Genomic DNA, 20,991 nt, shown 5'->3' with positions numbered 1-20,991 from the left:
TAGAATACCTTTTTTACCTTTTAAATACCTTTTTTTTGCTGAAAAATATTGTTTAATTCAATAAATCTACATTTCTCGTTAATGAATTATTAATAAATTGAACAATTTTAACATTTTTTCAATATTACGACTAGGTGATTCGATGTTGGTAAAGCAATACAAAGTTGCAACATGTTTCAGAGTTTAATTAAAGATGTCGTTATCTTGACATTAAAGCAGTGCTGCATTCTTTTTGAAGAAGAAGAGAATAGTTTGAGATGTGAAAAAATTTTGATCTTTTTTGGGTAAGCGTAACTTTTATATTAAAAAAAGGAAAGATTTCTGAACGCCACCTATTTTGAAAAATCCGGAAATTACTAAATTTCACTGCTAGACACGAAGTCTTATACATTCACTTCCATTTTGTTGCTCCAGTTTTTTTTTTCGAAGAAGACGCGGATATCAATTAAAGGAAGATAAAACAGAAGACATGGTGTCAATTAAATTCAAAGGAGGAAAAAGTTTTTTGAAACGTCAATCAACACTATGTGAATTCGTGGAATGTGCAAAACAACTCTGACAAATACGAGACATCATCGAAGGTTCATTGAGCCACATGGAACGTTTCACGTGGCAAACGAGCCGCTCGATCGATTGGATCAAAAGTCATCGATATTAAAACTCATTATCATCAAATTCAAGAGATCATTTCCAAGTACGTACTGTTTTGCATGGTATTTTTTAACGAGCTGCTATTTGACAAACATAAAGAAAAGTTTGAAAGGGAAAGGTGGATTTGACGGATTTAAGGGAGATCTTTGATAATCGAGATAATGAAGAAAAACAAATGTCGTGCGAAAATAAAGTTGTGGAAAGACAATCATTTCCGGTCTGCAATTTAATTTTTACCTGTATACGACAAATTTTTCGAAATCGATTAAAAATCTCATTTGTCAAGTAAATTTATTAGACAAATTGTGATATTTCTATCTGATAAAAGATAATAATTATATAATTTTATATATATATATATATATATATATATATATATATAATTAATATATATAATTGTAACTTGATCCGAATATATTCGGTGATTGTTCAAGATTTGTTATCATAAATCGAATTGTCGACAGATCGATAATTGTAATTTAATTAATTGTAATTTTCTGATTGCGTCAGTCAACTTTTTTTTTTCTTCTTTATCAAAAAATTTTCTGAATTTTTCATAATTTCAGGACTTTCTCTGAATGGATTATATATATATATATATATATATATATATATATATATATATATATATCAGTGTTAGGTGCAGGAAGTCTAAGTAAATTGATATTTTATTTTTTAAACTTTCACAAAAAATTGTCACAAACAGTATTAATGTCACATTACATATTTAAACTGCCAATTTATTCATTTATTTTATAAAAGAATTATTTTTTACAATCAGCTGATACTTCTCAATCAATAATCATCAATGAAGACGCATAGATGGTTTCGCATCTATCACATTTATGTTGTTCATGCGAGATGTTATATAATGTGCTCCGAATGTGCTCTCTAATGTTAAGAATACAATAGAAAATAAAATATACACAAGCCTCTGTGTAACGACAAAACAGCATTTTTTTACATTAGTTGGCGCATGTCACTTGGGCGATTATGTTATCGTCTCTGAACTCTACGTCGATAATACGTCATAAGTTGTTGGTTCAGATATAACCGAACCTTCTCGTGACAATAAAATTGTTCGTGTATTATGGAGATTAACCGTATACATTTCTCGTGGTATGTGACAATCGATCGCACCATCGCATGGCTCATATAATTTTAATCGGTGTCTTTCAATGTCAGTAGGTCAGTCAGCCAAATAGTATGGGTCATGTTTAGTTAGGTGTAATAAAGCATTTGAGTTTAGTCGAAATCTTCAACCTAATTGTTAATGTATATAAAAAAGCTTTGCAATATCATATTTTATAATTACTTTTTTATAATTACTGCTTAAAATTGTGCAAATATAGATGCATTACATGTTATAGATGCAAAGTTTCCCCGAGTATTGTTTATTAAATTTGTTATTCTAGTGAATTTTTCTACGATATGTGAAATATTTAAGAGATTGTGCACACAAATAAAAAGTTTGTCATTTAAAGTTATATTATATGAGGTTGATGTGACATTTAAAAAAAGGAAACTTCTCTAAATAGACAAGTGGTTAGGACACATATCTCGATTAATAAAAATTATCGGACGCATATTATTGTATAATAATAACGTGTATGTAAGTGCTTTTAATTTTATTTCATAAATGTGCCAATAATTAATTATAAAATTTTTTCAAAATGCATTTCGTGAATGTTGCAATTATGCAAATTATAATATATAGGCAAATAAAATATACGTGGAAATCTTATATGTATATTTTCTTGCATTAACATTAAAAATTTATGTGTGTGTCGAGTTAAATCTGTACAACATCTGTACAAGAATGAATATTTATATATAAGTTACACCAGACATGTGTGAATTTATATTATATTATCAATAGAAATACTTTTTCCAATATCAACATAAACTTATATTAATTTATTATTATTTGCATCTTCAATGTAAATTTTGAAAAATTGCAAGATCTGCAATATAAGACTTTCATGACAATGAATATAATTCTAATAAAAAAATATTTAAAAAGTATACTTGATAAGAAAATTGGAAAATAAAATATTAATTCTTAATAATATTGTGAGCTTTTATTAAATGTCTAAATGATAAATTGATATACGGACAAGATTTATCATCCTTTTAAAATATATTATAATATATATAATTTAAATATACATACATTTTATACATATAATTTATATATAATTATATAATTTGTATGTTATTTTGGAAATTATGTTCATGGCAAATGATAATTTTTGTCAAGAATTTTTATGTTAGACTCTGGCAATATATTTTCGTATCTAATTATTGTTCAAATCGTTAAAAATCTAGTAGACTCGACTGACTTCTCAATTTTAGAACAAGATTAGTTTATAGCGGTCAGAATTGTTTGAAATTTCTTATCATGTGGTTTTATATATATATATATACGATAACGTTCCATTTTTCTCTGTCTTCGTCATCGGGAAGAATATGAAAAATTGCGTAGAGGGAATAGTCGTCCACGAGTGAATTCACGCATATTTCGCCGACCGCTGCATCTATTCACGCCGGCTTATCGGTGCCGCCTTCGTCTCTCCCTCCTTCTCCTCCATCTATACATTCTGCTCCTCTATCGTTCTCTCTTTTCCTCGCTTCGTTAGTTTCGCTCTTAACGCATTAGAGCATGTTCTCTCTCGAAACTTTCGACCTCTTCCCCCGACTCGTTCCCCGAACGTCGGTCGGTCGCCTCCTTAGTTTATGTCCGACGACGCGATCGGTCGGTCGATCCTCGAGGGCGATTAGTCGGGCGCTTCGTATTTTTTCTTTTTCTTTTCCTTCGTTTTTCTCTTCTATCTCCCTCTCTCTCGCTCTCTTTTTTTTTCTTCTCGCCGCCGCCGACGTAGTCTTTTCCTCGGAACCGACGCGATTCCGTTCAAGTTTGCGATTTTCGACAGATATATCGTACATGACGCACCCGCTGCCACGCTCGAGGATCGTCTGAACCGGGTAATCTCTTAGCCATTTTCGACCATTGCCCGCGCACAAATTTCTTCCACGTGCTCTGCTAACCGAGCCAGTAATTCTGTCTCGATTGGATTTTAACTTAATTTGCGTAATTTCAATATCGCCAAGAGTTACTACATTTTAAATGAACGTAATTTAATTTATTAATTATTAAACTTATTTAAAAATTATGCTGTCTCTGGCAATTTTTTAAAATGTAGAAAAATAAGTTTTATATAAAAAAGAACATAGAGAAAAATTATTATGTATATTATGTGGAATAAACCAGGGGACGCGATATTAATTCTTATCAGAGGAGATATCTCTTTTCCCGATAGCAAATCTTCGAGAATCGACTTTTTTATTTAATTGATAAGACATCGTGGTTCTTGCAGGACCTGCTACTGCATCATTAATTGCTATTTTTTATTGAAATGTAACAATGAGCTCGGCAGTAAAGCAAGAATCTCTGAACTTTAGGACTCGATATCAATTCGAGAATTGGCATCGCATCAAGTTGAAGCTCTTTTGTATATAAGTGTTCTTGGACATGTAATTTTGGCCGATGAATCATCAGGCTCATTTAATCGAGAGCTTTGCATGTATTCTACGATAAACCAATATATATTCGATATTAAGATAGTTCAATGCCTTCTTCTTATAGTGAGATAATAAGAAAAGTATGTGGAACATAAAAATTATTGTTTCACAGAGAAAAAATTTCACATATTTAAGTTATGGTCTTGATGCTCTTTTAAACATAATCCAAGTTAATTATATGTAATATATATATATATATATATATATATATGTATATATATATATATATATGTATATATATATATATATATATATATACAAATTATAAAAGTTTATCAAAAATAATTATTAAATGCAGAGTGTGAGAACATTGCACGGAATGTTTCGTAAAGTTGAGTCTCTAATTCTAAGAACTTATTTCGCTAATCAAGCGCAATTTTGCCCAGACACAAGGTCAAAAAAATCTTCAGGTGGCCCCACACGAATAATGTACGTCAGTGTTTGTGTTTGATGATTGTTTGACCACGTGATGTTCGTCTTTTATACCGGCTGATGCAATAGCTCGATGGACATAAATGTCCATGGATGTACAACTTGACTTTATGATTCAGGAAAACACTGAATTTTATATGCAAATTGATTAAAAAAGATTACATTGTTTTTATGCACAATATTCGCGTACATTGCAAGTGACCAAATATCGCATGTTTATTCATTAATCACTTAATTTTCGAACTCTTCTTGATAACAAAAATACTTTGTACACCTAATCTTATTGATGCTATTTTTGCACTTTCGATAACAGTAAATAATTATATACATCAAAGTTTGTTGTTACAAATTATCTCTAAAAAAAATTCCTATTTATATTAAACAATAATTTAAGATATTTGTTACTTAACATATGTCCTCACAACTCCAGTTTTAAAAAAGTAGTATTTAATATATCATATAAATAAAAAAATTATTAGTTGCTCTCAAAAAATTAATTCTTAGAGAATTTTAAAATATTCGAAAAAAATCTATCAAATTAATTAATACTTTCTTATGTCTTAAGTGTTTTTATAAAATTTATTAAATTTTACTCTCTTTATAACATTTTATTAAACGTAATATATTTTCTCGTGCAAAATATATATATGTATAAAAACACACACACACACACACACACACACACACACACACACACACACATATATATATATATATATATATATATATATATGCGAAAACTGCATAAATTAAATTACATAGAATTTGTAAAAAATGAAGTGAAATAATGATAACAATTAATAAATTTTCCGAGATGCAATATCCTTGCTTTCTTTTTTTCTGAAAAATGTTTTTTTTATATATTTTAAAAGTGAGATTGCTTTACTCTCTCATTGAAATAATTCTTATCTTACTTTTTATTACATCTTGTCAACATATATATATATATATATATATATATATATATATATATATATATATGCGATATATCTTTAAAATGTATATGTGACGTACACTATACCAATATGTGATAATGTTCGCTTTCATTTTCTAATAATTACTCAAGTTCTCGAATTTATTTATAAATGTGTTTCATTTATTATTATTCTCTTCGTTACATTTTTAACTTGCATCTACGAAATCTATGAAAAAGAAGATTATTTGTTTGTGTTTCAGCTTTAATTTTTTTTTAAATCTATAGAAAAGAAAATATCACGAAAAAGTGTTTGATGATTGATACAATATCGAAGGATTATTAAATTGTTGAAGACTATTAAACGTTTGACTCGCATGAGGAGATATGAAGTTGTGTCAAGCAGAGAATAACATGTCGCCAATTATGATGAATAATATACAAATATTACGCAAAGGATCACTTTAGGATGATTCTAAGAGCTATAATAGAATGTGTGAGTAATTCTTCTCTCAAAATTTAAATTTAAAAATTTTTAAACTTTAATTTAACATAATTTATATCAATAAAAATTAAATCAAAATTGACATAATTTATATCATCTCATTATATTATCAGAAATATATTTAAGAAACACGAGAGATCTTAAATGTTCAACAAAATGAGTATCTTATTTGTTATAAATTTTTTGCTTCTATATTAGCAATTCAAATAATTGAATCAAAAAGTAGTTGAACCAGTTTTTCTCAAGGTAAAAAACATTTACAAATTACAAATCTATTATTAGGAATCATATATCATAACATAATCGTCTTTCAAAAAAATGAAAAAAGTAATTATATATAACTTCATATCAATATTTTACTTTACATGCCAATTTTTCTCAAGGTAAAAAACACATTTACAAATCATAAATTTTTTATTAGAAATCACACGTCATAACATAATCGTCTTTCAAAACAAAAAAAAAGTAATTATATATAACTTCGTCTTTCAAAAGAAAGAAAAAAGTAATTATATATAACTTCATATCAATAAGTATTTTATAACATGATAAGAAAACTAGCGTCTACGAGCCACAGAGGATGGTAAATGCCTGAAAAATTCTTTTTAATTGTACGCGAAATTTTAAACGAAAAACACGGCATATGCATATATTTTACTTGGTGCATTTAACCAAGATATAGATTCTCATTTTTGAGAAATTCTATACAACCCTCTTTACCCCCCTGAAGAGACGTAGACGAGAAAAATATCGGGGCGAAGTCGCTGAATCCCGATTCAGCGACTTCGCCCCGATATTTTTCTCGTCTACGTCTCTTCAGGGGGGTAAAGAGGGTTGTATAGAATTTCTCAAAAATGAGAATCTATATCTTGGTTAAATGCACCAAGTAAAATATATGCATATGCCGTGTTTTTCGTTTAAAATTTCGCGTACAATTAAAAAGAATTTTTCAGGCATTTACCATCCTCTGTGGCTCGTAGACGCTAGTTTTCTTATCATGTTATTGAATATATAACGAGCCTAATTCCTTTCGATTTAATAAGTATTTTACTTTACACGTATTACGTATTCAAAATGTATTTGAAATTATTAAGGGACACATATTTCTTCCACGCAAAGTACATACGAAATTAATGCTATTATAAATGTGTACTTTTGCCTTCATCCAATTCCTTTTTGATCGATGAACATTGCGCACTACAATTGTTAAAATTAACTAAAAATATCTGCAAGCGAAACACTAGTAGAGTTTGATGATAACCAATACAAAGGAAGATCTTTTTTATCTTCTGTTATTCGTTTGAGTCTTTCATTATTTCGCTATAAATCAAGCCTACTCGATCGATTCAGCCTCATTATTGAGATCTGATATCTAAGATGTAATTTGAAATGCTTTTAATGCACTTTTATGTGCGTTTATGTAATTCCATTTTGCTACGTATGATTTGATACGAGACACTACCGGTGTATCTTGATACCGATGTGCTAGATCGGCAGAGTATTGTTAGTTAAATGGTTAGACTGCAAGTCTTTGGAGCTGCATTCTCCAGCTTCATTTCTCTGCTTCAAAGACTCATCAAGCCTTACATCGCAGACTTTTGTGTATCTGCACGGTGCAACAAATATAGCAATTGCATATCTTTCACATGCGATGTACATGTATTTATGCTAGATGAAAAAGTTGGAATATTTTTTCGATTAAATTTTTGTATTTTTGCATTTTCGAAAAGCCCTGCAACTTTTCTTCATTGCACGTAATGTATAATAGTAATTTTCAAGACTATTGACACGCCAATATATCTATTAATTATTCGTAAATACTATGCTTTTTTTTCTTATAATATTATGGATTCTTAGATTTTTAAAAAAAATTAAGCTTTAATCTATAAGATACATATATAAATTATTTTACAGTGAAACAATTTCAATGATTTGAAGAATTTTGAGAAAGAGATGCTAGCATTAATTATATAAATATTTTGAAATCAAAAGTATGTAAAGAAATAAAATGTCGTATCAATTTAATGTGAATTAGATAACTTATTGCTTAAGCGATATAATATGGAAAAAAAGGAAATGATCATTTGATAATCTTTTTTAACAATATTTGTATTTGAAATTCATAGATTCCCCCCTATGTACCAATTATTCATTATTTAAAATTATTACATATCGTCGTTATTTAGAATTACATTTTTTTGTCTAAAGTTGAGAATTCTTAAATAAAAAATGAAAAGTATGTAAGAAGATGGTAAAATCAATTTAACTAAATAATTTATCACTTAAACAATATAATGTTAAAAAAATGAAACTATAATCTAACAATTTGTATCCGAAGTTTACAGGTACTTTCTGAAGAAACGGAGTCGACAATCAACGAAGCTAGTTATCGATAACAATGACGACCGACGAGGGAAGTGATCAGGGTGACATCGGTTTTACTCCAAAAAATAATGCCGCATCAATCCAAACGATCGATTACACAGTCGCGGATCCGATCGGCCCAGCGAGCCATGTGCTGCCTCGTCAGATCGATCCCGACAATTCCGATTGGAGTGAGGGCAACCCCCTTTTATCCGAGAGTGTGGCACTGACGATCGATGCGTCGATCGGGAAGTCGAGAAGAGTACACAAAGCAGAAGACACGATGAACGGAGAACATGGGAACGTGGCGCGAAGAGAGACCAACGAGGATTTTGCGAGCGAACCGACGAAAATGATTGTTGGGCCACCCGATGGCGGCCTTAGGGCTTGGATGATCATGATCGGCAGCTTCATAATCAACGGTGTACTCTTTAGCATCATCAATACGTATTCCCTGATCTATCCGGAGCTTCAGAAACGACTGACGGAGGCCGGTGAAGCTGAAGTGTCTTCCAAAGCAGGTACGATATTCAGTCGAAAATATATAGTTGATGTGACGTCGAACTAACATTGAAGTTAAATTGAAATTCTGATCGAATCGGTATCGAATAGAACAAATTTTTAACGAATCTTTGATTATTATACATTTCGATATAATTTTTACATAAAATCAACCAATTAATTGTATCCGAATGTTTGCAAATAAAAATCTCCTTAGATAATCTTATTTAATTATTTAGACTATAGTTCACGCCAAATTAAAGACAGAGAATTCTAATTTTAAGAAGAGAAATTTTAAATAGAAAAATTTTTAATAGAAAATATTTAAAGAACAATCTTATCAAAAATATGTATCATTTATATTATATATTAACAATCAAAATTTTGTAAATTATGATAAATCAATCTTTTGAAAAATTATGTGCCAATCTTAAATAAAACGTTTATTCAACGATAAAACACGTGCCGAATATGCTTAGATAAACAAATTTTTTTATTACTTCACCTTGAATTTTGTCATAAATTAAATCATGTAGAAAAATTTTTTAAATATTCTGACGATCGGAAATAATATAATCGATCAAAACTAGTCAACATTCTTGTTTAGCATGTAGAACGAATTTTATATTCACTTTATATTCACTTTATATTCAGTTTTATAATTAGAAAAAAAAATATCTTGATGTAACATTATTGCCATGTCTAAGAATTAATTAACTTTTAACGTTATCCTTCTAATTCTAATTCTTTTTAATGTCATATTACCTAAGTTTAAAAATCACAATAATAATGTTTTATTAATCTTGTTTTTTCTCTTCGTGAATTTATCATCAAATTATTGTTGATTTAATATTTTTATTAATATGAATATGTCTTACGACTTCTTTGTAATATGTTAGTTTTAAAAGATGTAATACATAATAATACATTATTTTTCGTTCTCTTATATATTTTCATCTTGTATTGTAAGGATATAAGCGACATTATACATGTTTGATAATATTTTGCTTTTGGAAGAGTTTCAATTATTTAATCGTGAAAATTACTTTCTCTTCGAAAAACTATTCTGCAACTGTAAAGAAATTATACAAATACAAATGCATACATTATTTACATCATTTTCTTATACTTTGCGCAGATTATGATAATTATGTATCAATCTCAAAATCATTCATTTAATAATAAGACATTAATGTGCTTATAGAAATATTTTGTGTTACTCGATAACAGCCAAACGATATCTCATGGGTAACAGCTTTTAAAATCGTAACAACTATACGTAGAATTTCATAATTTTATCTTTGAATCTAATTAACTAACATCGGATTAGTAAGATAATTAGTAGGATAAATTAGGATTAGTAGGATAAATCATATATGTATTTCGAGGTTTAAAAAATGTTTAATCATATATTTGTGTGTATTGATTTGGATATCATGCATTCAGCAATTGATAATTTATGGCGCCGGCCGGAATTTATAATTGCATCTCATAATTATATCGCAGTTTTTCAAACCGATCGCGCGTGGATATCACAAGCATATGCAGTTCGATGAACCTCATTATCTGAATTCTTTATGCTTTTAGATCCGTTTGTCTATTTCGATAACGCTGTCGATTACATGAGCGGTGTCTTTTGTTATTATTATTATAAATTGTTATATGTTCGCTCTTCTCTCTCTCTCTCTCTCTCTTTCTCTCTCTCTCTCTCTCTCTCTCTCTCTTTCTTTTTATTTTATCCTTTTCGTGTTTAGATCTATTCCAACTGAGTAGTTAAAGATTGAATCATTCTCTCGATACATAAATTAAAATCACCGAGATTAATTGTTTATGTGGGTAATGCCCTTGTCTAGAATCTAAATTGTCCGATAATTAGACATTCATTTATAGTAATAAAGGTTAATTCATGCTACTTGCTGATGATGCTTAAATAACTTAATCGTTTTCATCCCGAAAAAGAAATACAATTCATAAAATGATACGGCCTAGATACGCGTTATTAATTTGCAACATGCATTCTATTGTTCACCGCGATCTTTAATTGACATATATATAATCGTTTACTCGTCCATTATTGTATGTTTATTGTCTCAGAATTTCAATCCTTAATTATGCCTATTGAAATGTGAAGACACATTGATGAATTCTGATAATAAATGTACACATTTTACCTAAATAAAACTTTAAAAGATAAATTATAATTCATGCAAAAATTCATAAATCAACAAACAGTTAGAAAATACGGCTATTACGGACCTTACAAAATTCATAAAGTTCGGAGATAAAATAATAATGTAAAAAATTATAAAAGAAATATGATATTTTCCGTGTCTGTGAAGCAAGCACGACAATCTACGAATTTTAAAAAAATACTAAGAGCTCTGATAGCATTTTTCATAGTTCTACAGTTCCTGATAAAAATTAAAAAGAGTTTCCGCATTTCTTATATTAAAAAATCGAAATCGGAAAAATGCTAATTTCGCGAATCTAGAATGACATATATAATTATATCAATAATTAGATCTAAAATTGCTTATGTAGGCTGAACTTGAGCAGAACTATCGGAAACTCTTGCTAAAAATAATGATATTCAACGCGTTTTGATGTTTTAGAGATAAGGATGTTTTTTTCAGGAACTGTAGAATTATAAAGAGTGCTATCAGAACTCTTAATATTTTTTTAAAATTCGTAGATTGTCATGCCAGCTTCACAGACACATATTTTCCTTGAAATTTTTTTCTATCGAGAGAAAATTCTCTTTTGAATTAATCTTAAAAGACTCTCATATCTGTGTTAATTAATTCGAAATGAAATGTTGCAGCTTTGGTTGGCTCATTAACTATTGGAATGACATTTTTCCTATCGCCGATCGCCGGTATGCTGACGGATAAATTCGGCATCCAAATAACCACCTTTGTAGGGGGTGCGATTGCGTCTGCTGGCCTGCTTCTTTCCTCGCTATTAACAGATAAGGTAATAGAAAAAAGAAGATACTGATCGAATTTTCCTCATGTATTAATTAATTCTCATAACTCGGTTATCAAAAAAAATACATCCCTTTATGTTTCATCAGGTGGAAGTGCTCTATTTAACATATGGCGTTATGTATGGACTCGGTGCAAGTCTCGCTTACACTCCGAGTTTGGCGATATTGGGTCATTATTTCAAAAAGTATCTAGGCCTAGTGAATGGCATCGTCACAGCCGGAAGTTCTGTATTCACGACACTCATTCCGTTCCTGACAGAATATCTATTACGGCACTTAGGTCTGGAAGGAACACTAAGAAGCCTGGCCGCACTCACGACTATTATCATGGCTTGTGCAATTCTTTTCAAGCCGATACCACGTAAGTTTTCTTCAAAGTTTGCAAATATTTGCGATCGATTTTTTTTATTTTCATTTTTATTTATTTTTTACGAGGATATGTATAAAGTGTCACATAAAGATTGTTATATAAGACTTGCTTTATCGTCCTAATTACTCTTAAAATTAAATATGTACGTGAAGTAGATTTTATAAGCGAAATTGTACAATTTTTATTACATTTAGAAATATATTAAAATTTCATTTAGAGTTTATTAATAACTATAATGTTAATAACTATAGTTAATAACTATAGTGTATAACGAAGATGAGAAGCTCAAAAATCATCTTTTTTTTAGTGAATACACCACAGGAAGATGAATCGCAACATAACGCGAAGTCATTACGAAATAGTTTAAAAGAATTCATAAATGTATCTATTTGGAAAAGAAAACGATATGTCGTGTGGTCTGTCTCTATTCCTGTTGCTCTCTTTGGGTGAGTCGATGGCATAATTATCATTCTTAGCTCCAATTACTTCTCGATGTAAATGAAATATGTTCTCGGTTTATCACGATTCATGATATATAAATAACATCTCAAGTTGCGAAGATTAAACCCAAATAGATAATCCCATAAATTAATACAGTCACAAACTAATTTGAGTACTTTCGTCTAAAAAATTTCTCGAAATGATATTTATGGTGATTATCAACTGCGAAATTGATAAGCTTTCTCTTGAACTTTATTTTTTTACGAGAATATTATTTATCTTCTATTGCACAATTATATTCTTCTTATTCTATTTAATTACAGAATTATTTAACTTCACATATAGATCTATTCGTATAGATATTAAAACTATTCATTGTATTTTGCTGCAGATATTTCGTTCCATATGTCCACATAGGAAAATTTGTGACTACGACATTCAAGGGTGCTGATGGCAAACTACCTGTTATGTGTATCGGTATCACTTCCGGTATTGGCCGTTTAATTTTCGGTTACATTGCTGACTTGCCGAAAGTAAATCGAATATTGTTACAACAGGTAAATGAACTGTAACTGAAGAATATTTTACGCTGCACTTTCCTTCTTTCGTAAGACATTCGATATTTAGATGTCAAAAATAGAACTCTTGTTTTCTTTAGATATCATTTATAAGTATCGGCATCCTCACGATGCTTCTTCCGACCACTAAGTCCTTTCTCGTGCTCCTGATTATCTCGCTAGGCATGGGACTATTTGACGGATGTTTTATATCATTACTTGGCCCGATTGTGTTCGATACTTGTGGTCGTAGTGGAGCGACTCAAGCTATTGGGTTTCTTTTAGGAATGTGCTCTATACCTCTGACAGTTGGTCCACCCATCGCGGGACTTCTGTATGATCACACTGGTAACGTTCTTAATAATTATTTCATCGTCTATAGAGAATGAGGAAGCAAAAGAAAAGAAAAAATCCTTTTTTTCTTGAAATTTTGTTATATATTTATTTTCAAAAATAAATTAATTATGTTATAAATACAATAGGTACCTACGATCTGCCTTTCTTCTTAGCCGGCATTCCTCCCATAGTAGGGGCATTGGCAATGTTCTTGATAAGATTCGTTAAAGACGATGAAAGTTCAAATAATAGTTCAAATAATCCGTCTCCGGAAAATCCTTCAAGTAAAATAGAATGCCAGAATGGTTGGTAAAACAGGTATTTATATACCATTAACTCTCATATTTTAATATGCTGTATTTTATGCTAAAATAATAATAGTAGTCGCCAAAACAAGGAGTTTGTTGTTTTTGATTAGAGAAAATTTTGTTTTCGAAAATTGGATGTATCATTAGATAGTCACAATATCAGATTATCAAATTTATTTTTTAGATAGTATTAGATAATATTATAGTTTGTTTTGGTGTGTATTAACAATTAAGAATATGTTGCTTTCGTTGTACGTTACTCGAAAATTTTATTATATTCTATATAAAATTCCCTTTGCAATTAATAAACTTGTAGAGAAGATGAGGGATAATAATTCCTCATCGATGTTCGTTGTAGAACAAAAATATGAGTCGATAGCACAAGATGAGTATAGCAAAATGTACAAAAATCTGCAAACATCTGAACGTGTCAAGCAACAGGCTGCATTACAAAAATGCTTGGTACACGATAGCTATAGACATGAGTACGGCGATCACTATAAGTATTCGGAGAGCGTACCTTTGCTTCATAAAAGAGAAAACCCACAATATTCAACCGCAGGTTTCTTCGAGCGATCTTCAATGCTTACGTTCTGAATTCGCATCTTGACATCGGAAATTCTTTCGCTGTGAAATTATTCATTATTCATTTAAAATGAATATGAAAATGAAAATGCAATTTATTGAAAAAAATATTTCTTTTTATGTCACTATATTTTTTATGTAGGATAAGAAATACAATGTGTAAACGTTGTGTGTACTGTATGTATGTGTGTGAGGAATATGTATATATTAATTTTTTATTATAATAATTAATATTTTAATAATTTTAATAATTTAGCGATATCGAATTTATTAATCTCGCTCTCTGAAAGATATCAATTATATCCTGAAATATCAATTGCAGCATGTTCCAAAATACGTATCTAGTTTTGGAAAAATGTACTTATCAAAATATATCAATTTAATCAATTCATATAAGTCGAAATAGCGAAAAGAAAATAAGAGACAAAAGCAGAAATATGCATATATATATATATATATATATATATATATATATATATATATATATACACACACGATTTACATCATATATATATTTATTGACACTATATATCATCTTTCTTTGGTTGAAAAAAAAGCTATTTTATACAAGTGCATATACAATAATTATCTCAGTTAGAACGTGCCTAGTAAAATAAAATAAAAATATATGATTAATTAAAACGAAGAATTTTACTTCTTAATGAAGTAGTGATACTATTCAATATTTAACTTTTTATAGAAGTAACAAAAAATCTCTGTAGGATAAAAGTCTCTATAGGAAAAAATAGAAATGTTATACGAATTATATAAATTTTATTCAAAATTGCAATCATGAGCATGTGAATGTAACGCGTTTACAGCAAGTGACAATATTGATTTAACGACAAAATTTTTCCACAGATTAGTTCGTCAGTTTGTAGTACAATAATGCTAATAGTACTAAATTGTTTAATTACGAATAGAGAAGAAGTTGTCTCAATGTTTCAATATATGAATAGTATCTTTATAATATTGCAGGGTATAAATTATAAATATTATAATCACACACATAGCATAAATTTATTAGTTATAAATCTCAAATTTCTATATAATGATTGATAATGCATAATACTTCTGTTGATATATTTTCTAGATATTTAAACGTTAATGATAAAACAAAGAACATATATGAAAACATATGTTTCTCTTTATATTACATGGAAAATTTTCTTTGTTTTTATGCGTGCATTGTTAATTATATATTTGTAAAAATATGAGATTAAATAGCTTTAAATAATTATAATTTTAATCAAATCATCTCAATTAATGCTTTTTTTTTCAATCGAATAGCATTTGCATTTTATTTCTAATGCATTAATTATGTAAATTTTAATTATTATATAATTGTTATATTACTGCCGATTGTTATTTGTATTATAAATAAATCTGCATTTTGTCCTATGATGAATTATTTTAATCGCATTTCAATAGCATATGTTTATATATTCGCATTAGTTTTATTCGCGATAGTTTTACAGAATAATAATTTTTTTACAGAATAATTTAATGTCGAAACATCTAATCGCAATTAATACGCTTTTATTGAAATACTTTTATTGAAATGTATTCTGTTGCGAAACTATAATTTTATTAATTGTACAAAAATAAAAGAACTATGTCGACACACACACATACACAAAATACATAATATTCAATATTTCAAATAAATAAATATGTACAAAAATATAAAAATAATATGTTTAAAAATATTTTAACATCTTAATTAATTTTGTATTTAATTACATTTTGATATTTTGTTAATTTTTAATTTAAATTTTTATTACGTAATAGCTTTAAAGTATGTAAAGAATAATCTTTTTATAATATTTCTAAGCACAAGACATGCAGATTTTGACACAGTTTTTTTCTTTTCTTTTTTTTATTATGAATTATGCTGTAGAAGAGCAGCCTAATGTAATACATCCATAAATATCATATGGTAAAGCGAGAAGCGAGATCTGGCCATCTAGGAATTGCTTATCAGTGCTTGCTGTTCAGTAGTGACGTATCGCAGAATGTCACACTGATGTATCATCCATAGACGAAACTAACTTTTAGAAAATCAGTTATTGTATTATCTCTCTCATCATGCCTGTAAGTTATAATAAATTTTAATACATTAATATAGAATCGAGCATTATTTCAAAATAAATAATTGTGAGGGCGTTACCCGAGTAACATAACCATAGTGCATGTTATTTATATTTTCTCTTCAGTCCAAATTTTTGTTTCAATTTCTATCTTCATTTATATTAAATATTTTGAAAATTATCATGTAGATATTAGTTAATATATTTAATGATAAATAATATATATATATATATATATATATATATATATATATAAGACTTACTATGTGTAATGAAATATATATATATATATATATATATATATATTATTAATAATGAATTAGTCATACAATTCCCTCTTTCTTTCTAATGCATAGTTATAATTCGGAACTTTTTATTTACATATTGTTGTAATTTTAGGCGTATCATTCGAGCTTTACAAAAAATCATGGCACAATTGGAAACATGGCACTGTTACCAATCAAGACCACATTCAGAGGCCCTGCACCTCCTTTTAACAACAAAGAACAGGATATAATTGATGAAGCATTATATTTCTTTAAAGCAAATGTATTCTTTAGGACATATGAGATTAAGGTATTGCTTTACATTGTGAAATAATATAATGCTGTATATGTGAGAAACTGTTTTTTTGCAGAGCGAGGCTGATAGAGTTTTAATCTATATCACTCTGTTTATTACCGAATGCTTAAAGAAGTTACAAAAATGTGCAACGCAACCACAAGCTATGAATGAAATGTTTTCCCTTGCTATCTCCAAATTTGATATACCTGGTGATTCTGGTTTTCCCTTGAATTCTGTATATGCTAAACCAACTAGTCCTACTGAAGCAGGCAAGTATCAATCAAATACTATTGGATAATTCAAAAATAATAATACACACTTCCCTTATATTTTTAGTTAATATAATGTTACTTTATGTAATTTTATAGATCTTATGAGACAGTATCTTCATCAAATCAGACAAGAAACAGCTGTTAGGATTGTTGAAAAAGTATATGGTGAGGATGGAAAACCAAGTAAATGGTGGCTCTGTTTTGCGAAAAAGAAGTTTATGGACAAATCATTATCTGGACCTGGACAATGAATTATTATATTGTTTTAAAAAATGCGCGCGTATAATCGAAAAATAAAAAAATCTCAATTAGAAAAATTCTTCATAATTGCTTCTGTTATTATGTTTATCATTTACAGTTTTTTTATTAAAATATTACTGTAATAAAATGGAATACATTAAAATAATATTTTTGCAAATATTTAATCGAAAAAAAAAAAGAAATTTCAAAATAATTGAAATTTCTTTCGATAAATAATCGAAAAAAAATGGGAATTAATGATATTTGCACACTGAAATATTAAAATCTTAAAGAAAAGGTTATTTATTTTTTTTACAGGACACACCATAATATTAATATAACATAATGCATAACAATAAAATGATGTATCTTGCACATTACAAATAATTATCGTTTTCTGCGAAGAGATAGCGTATTTCGTCGTTTCCAAGCGGCACGACGGGAGCCACCGATCGTTTGTGAATAACGATGTCCTTTGCCTAATCCGCGCGAGCTTCTACCAGCAGAGGTCTTACCACGAAGTTCACGGTGCTTATGCACTGCATTGCATATCCAATTCACTTTAGGATCATTACGAATTGCCTGAAATAAGAGCAAAAAATATGTTAATTTATTGTAAATGAATTCCTAAGATGTTCTTAAAATTTATATTGTATTCAGTCATCCAAGGAAGATAAAAAAATTAAACATTAAACATTCATTCGCGATATAAGATCATCATATATGAATTAAAAAAGAAAATCATTAATATAAATATATCAAACATAAGAAAGTAAAAAAGATCAATAACTATAATAAAACAGTATATAGTTATTTTAAGAATAATACAGAATCAATCAATTTTGAATATTACCTTGTGGGCAGGATCGATCAGAATTACTTCATAATATTTATATGAAGAGTCTTGAGCCACCCAGTAGCTGTTTAGCACTCGCAATCCACCGCAACGACGACCAACACGTTCCTGTAAAATAGTATTTAATAAGAAATACTAATATAAAAACAAAATGATAATCTTTATAAATGACAACTTCAGACATCCAAGGAAGAAAAGAATCAGTGTTGATCATTAAAGAAGTTCTATCATCATTTCTAAAAATATGACTTGTTCAGTTAATTAATATCAACAAAATTTTAGAAATGTTTTTATATATATATGATTGAAATCTACAATTAGAAAAGTTTTCTTATTTAAATATAAGGATAATACAGTATAATATAGTTCATCGTATATTTTAATATATTTAAGATTTATTTAATTGTAACTTTATATATGTATATTTGAATAACTTACTTCAGCGACTGATTGTAATTTTCTTGTAGGTTTCAACTGATTGACTCCATGGCTCTTGGGCTTGCCATAAGTCGCACCCTTAGGAACTGGACGCTTGCGCCCACCACGACGCACGCGAATTCTGAAGACAACAAAACCTATCGCAAAAATAAAGTACTGTTTATTTTGTATTTGTTATCATATATACAACGTAATTTTAATTAATCAAATATATCAGTAGGTGGTATGGTATAAATCTCTTCATGAAATGATAAGAGTGGTGCATGAACCAAATCATCATTTATATCTTATATTTTGTTCTAACTTTATACTAATAGACACATAAGTTCAAAGGCAGTTCAGTATAATAATATTGTTATAAAACTGAGGCCAATGTAAAAATTTACCAAGTCATGGAGCCATTCCTCACAAGATAGGAAGTGTGTAGTATAAAATGTCCAAATCTAAAAAAAGAAACAATTCGACAAATTTGGGTCTCCATGACTGCCGTAGAATAGTAAGTATATGTCAGTACCGGAAATAAAACTTTGTTGATATATGTATATATATCTATGAAGTAGATATTACAAACATGTACATATTATACTGACTGCCTTTATACAAGAAAAATTTTCTAAAAAATCAAATATTTTTATATAAGCCTAAAGTATAATTCTGATTAATAAATAAATTTACCTTGCTTAGCTTTGTAACCCAAGCGACGAGCCTTATCAGGTCTGGATGGTCTGGGAGCACGATGTAGCTTGGTCAATTGACGGTATTGCCAGCATCTGATACGCAGCAAGAAACGAAGCACATCACTCTGCTTCTTGCGGTACAACTCCTGCATATACTTGTACGCCCCCATTATTGATCTCTACGCAGAGATGATCGACAGATCGTTAAATAATGAAGAATCCGTGCATCCAATGATTCAGATACCATGATGCTAAGCGCAACCTTTTCTTTCTATATAAATAATTCGTTCCAGTAAAAGTATATGCGTTTATATTATTCGCGAAAGAAATGCCTTTGAAATATATAAATTTCACAAAAGAGTGTCGAATATGAGTCCGAGTTTGAGGTTGAATCTCTGCGAGGTTAGCGTTCTCGTTATAACCGATATAAATGCCAGATATAAAAATATACGGAAAATATACAAATATCTTAAATTGTGAAAAATTTAGCGATCAGACTCCTCGCATCTCGATTCTCGTAAAATTCAGGATGTTTGCGATTAAACATGATTTCCAATGAACACAACTCACCTCACACGGATCGTAATGGAAGGAAGCAGAAAGAAAGAATTCGGTGCTCGCTGGTGGAGGATGGAGCCACTTTCGCATGAAATGAAAAATGACCGCTATGAGCGCTTTCATCGTTTGTGTTCTCAGAGACCTCTGAAACAGAAGTAAGAATTGCATGATAAATATCTATCGATAATCTCGTTTCGACTTGGAGGCAAATGGCGGGACCAGGATTAGGCATTTATCTCCGTAAACTATAATAATCTATTATAATAATCTAAAATATAATGTAAGTTTGTTTCACATATCATTTATGTAAAAAATGAATGCTTTATGAAATATGGCTTATTAAGTGTGGATATTTGATGTTTCCTTTATGTTACACATAATTTAACATAATAATATTAATATTTTTTAGTAATAATATAGTATACAATTTTAATATTTTATAGTGCCACGAAAAATCAATGAAAGATCCAACTGGATCGAACTGGATTTTATACCGATATAAAAAAAAATAAATTATATATATGATATATATATATATATATATATATATATATATATATATATATAATATTGATATAACATATTATTATATCACATATAAATATTACTTTATAATTATTGTTTTCTTACATTCTGACATTTGATTTATAATTTATATAATTTACATGAAAAAAATCCGTATGTAAACATCATGTAGACAATACGTAAATAATTCATGCAAATGTAACTTTGAAATTCATGACACAACTTTGGCGAGGTATAAAT

At 28.9% G+C, this 20,991-nt stretch overlaps 3 protein-coding genes across 10 annotated transcripts; 2 read left to right on the top strand and 1 right to left on the bottom strand.

Annotated features, from left to right (window-relative positions):
• The first annotated feature begins 105 nt into the window (after window positions 1-105).
• LOC105253751 (monocarboxylate transporter 10) lies at window positions 106-14,743 on the top strand. 8 transcript variants are annotated; one of them, XM_020028261.2, is made up of 10 exons: window positions 106-284; window positions 415-694; window positions 8,422-8,968; window positions 11,770-11,921; window positions 12,022-12,295; window positions 12,612-12,750; window positions 13,137-13,302; window positions 13,404-13,650; window positions 13,785-13,943; window positions 14,263-14,743. In XM_020028261.2, the coding sequence occupies exons 3-10, from the start codon at window positions 8,482-8,484 to the stop codon at window positions 14,541-14,543; spliced, it is 1,905 nt and encodes a 634-aa protein (XP_019883820.1). In that variant the 5' UTR covers window positions 106-284; window positions 415-694; window positions 8,422-8,481; the 3' UTR covers window positions 14,544-14,743. The 8 variants fall into 8 exon arrangements, with proteins under 8 accessions (XP_019883820.1, XP_011260302.1, XP_019883819.1 ...); XM_020028260.2 differs by lacking the exons at window positions 106-284; window positions 415-694 and adding exons at window positions 3,178-3,636; window positions 5,867-6,074; XM_011261995.3 differs by lacking the exons at window positions 106-284; window positions 415-694 and adding exons at window positions 3,178-3,636; window positions 5,842-6,074.
• Window positions 14,744-16,421: 1,678 nt separating this feature from the next.
• Window positions 16,422-17,763, top strand: LOC105253750 (actin-related protein 2/3 complex subunit 3). Its single transcript, XM_011261993.3, has 4 exons — window positions 16,422-16,625; window positions 17,021-17,197; window positions 17,259-17,454; window positions 17,554-17,763. The coding sequence occupies exons 1-4, from the start codon at window positions 16,620-16,622 to the stop codon at window positions 17,706-17,708; spliced, it is 534 nt and encodes a 177-aa protein (XP_011260295.1). The 5' UTR covers window positions 16,422-16,619; the 3' UTR covers window positions 17,709-17,763.
• Window positions 17,764-17,974: 211 nt separating this feature from the next.
• Window positions 17,975-20,325, bottom strand: LOC105253748 (60S ribosomal protein L15). The gene is made up of 5 exons (XM_011261991.3): window positions 20,239-20,325; window positions 19,667-19,847; window positions 18,992-19,128; window positions 18,551-18,661; window positions 17,975-18,279 (listed from the first exon to the last, which is right to left on the bottom strand). Exons 1-5 carry the CDS (start codon window positions 20,314-20,316, stop codon window positions 18,085-18,087), a joined length of 702 nt encoding a protein of 233 aa, XP_011260293.1. The 5' UTR covers window positions 20,317-20,325; the 3' UTR covers window positions 17,975-18,084.
• Between the last annotated feature and the right edge of the window lie 666 nt (window positions 20,326-20,991).

Source organism: Camponotus floridanus, unplaced genomic scaffold (assembly GCF_003227725.1).
Source record: "Camponotus floridanus strain SB8 unplaced genomic scaffold, Cflo_v7.5 scaffold145, whole genome shotgun sequence".
NCBI classification, from domain to species: Eukaryota; Metazoa; Arthropoda; class Insecta; order Hymenoptera; family Formicidae; genus Camponotus; species Camponotus floridanus.
This window is presented reverse-complemented; position numbering and strand designations above follow the sequence as displayed.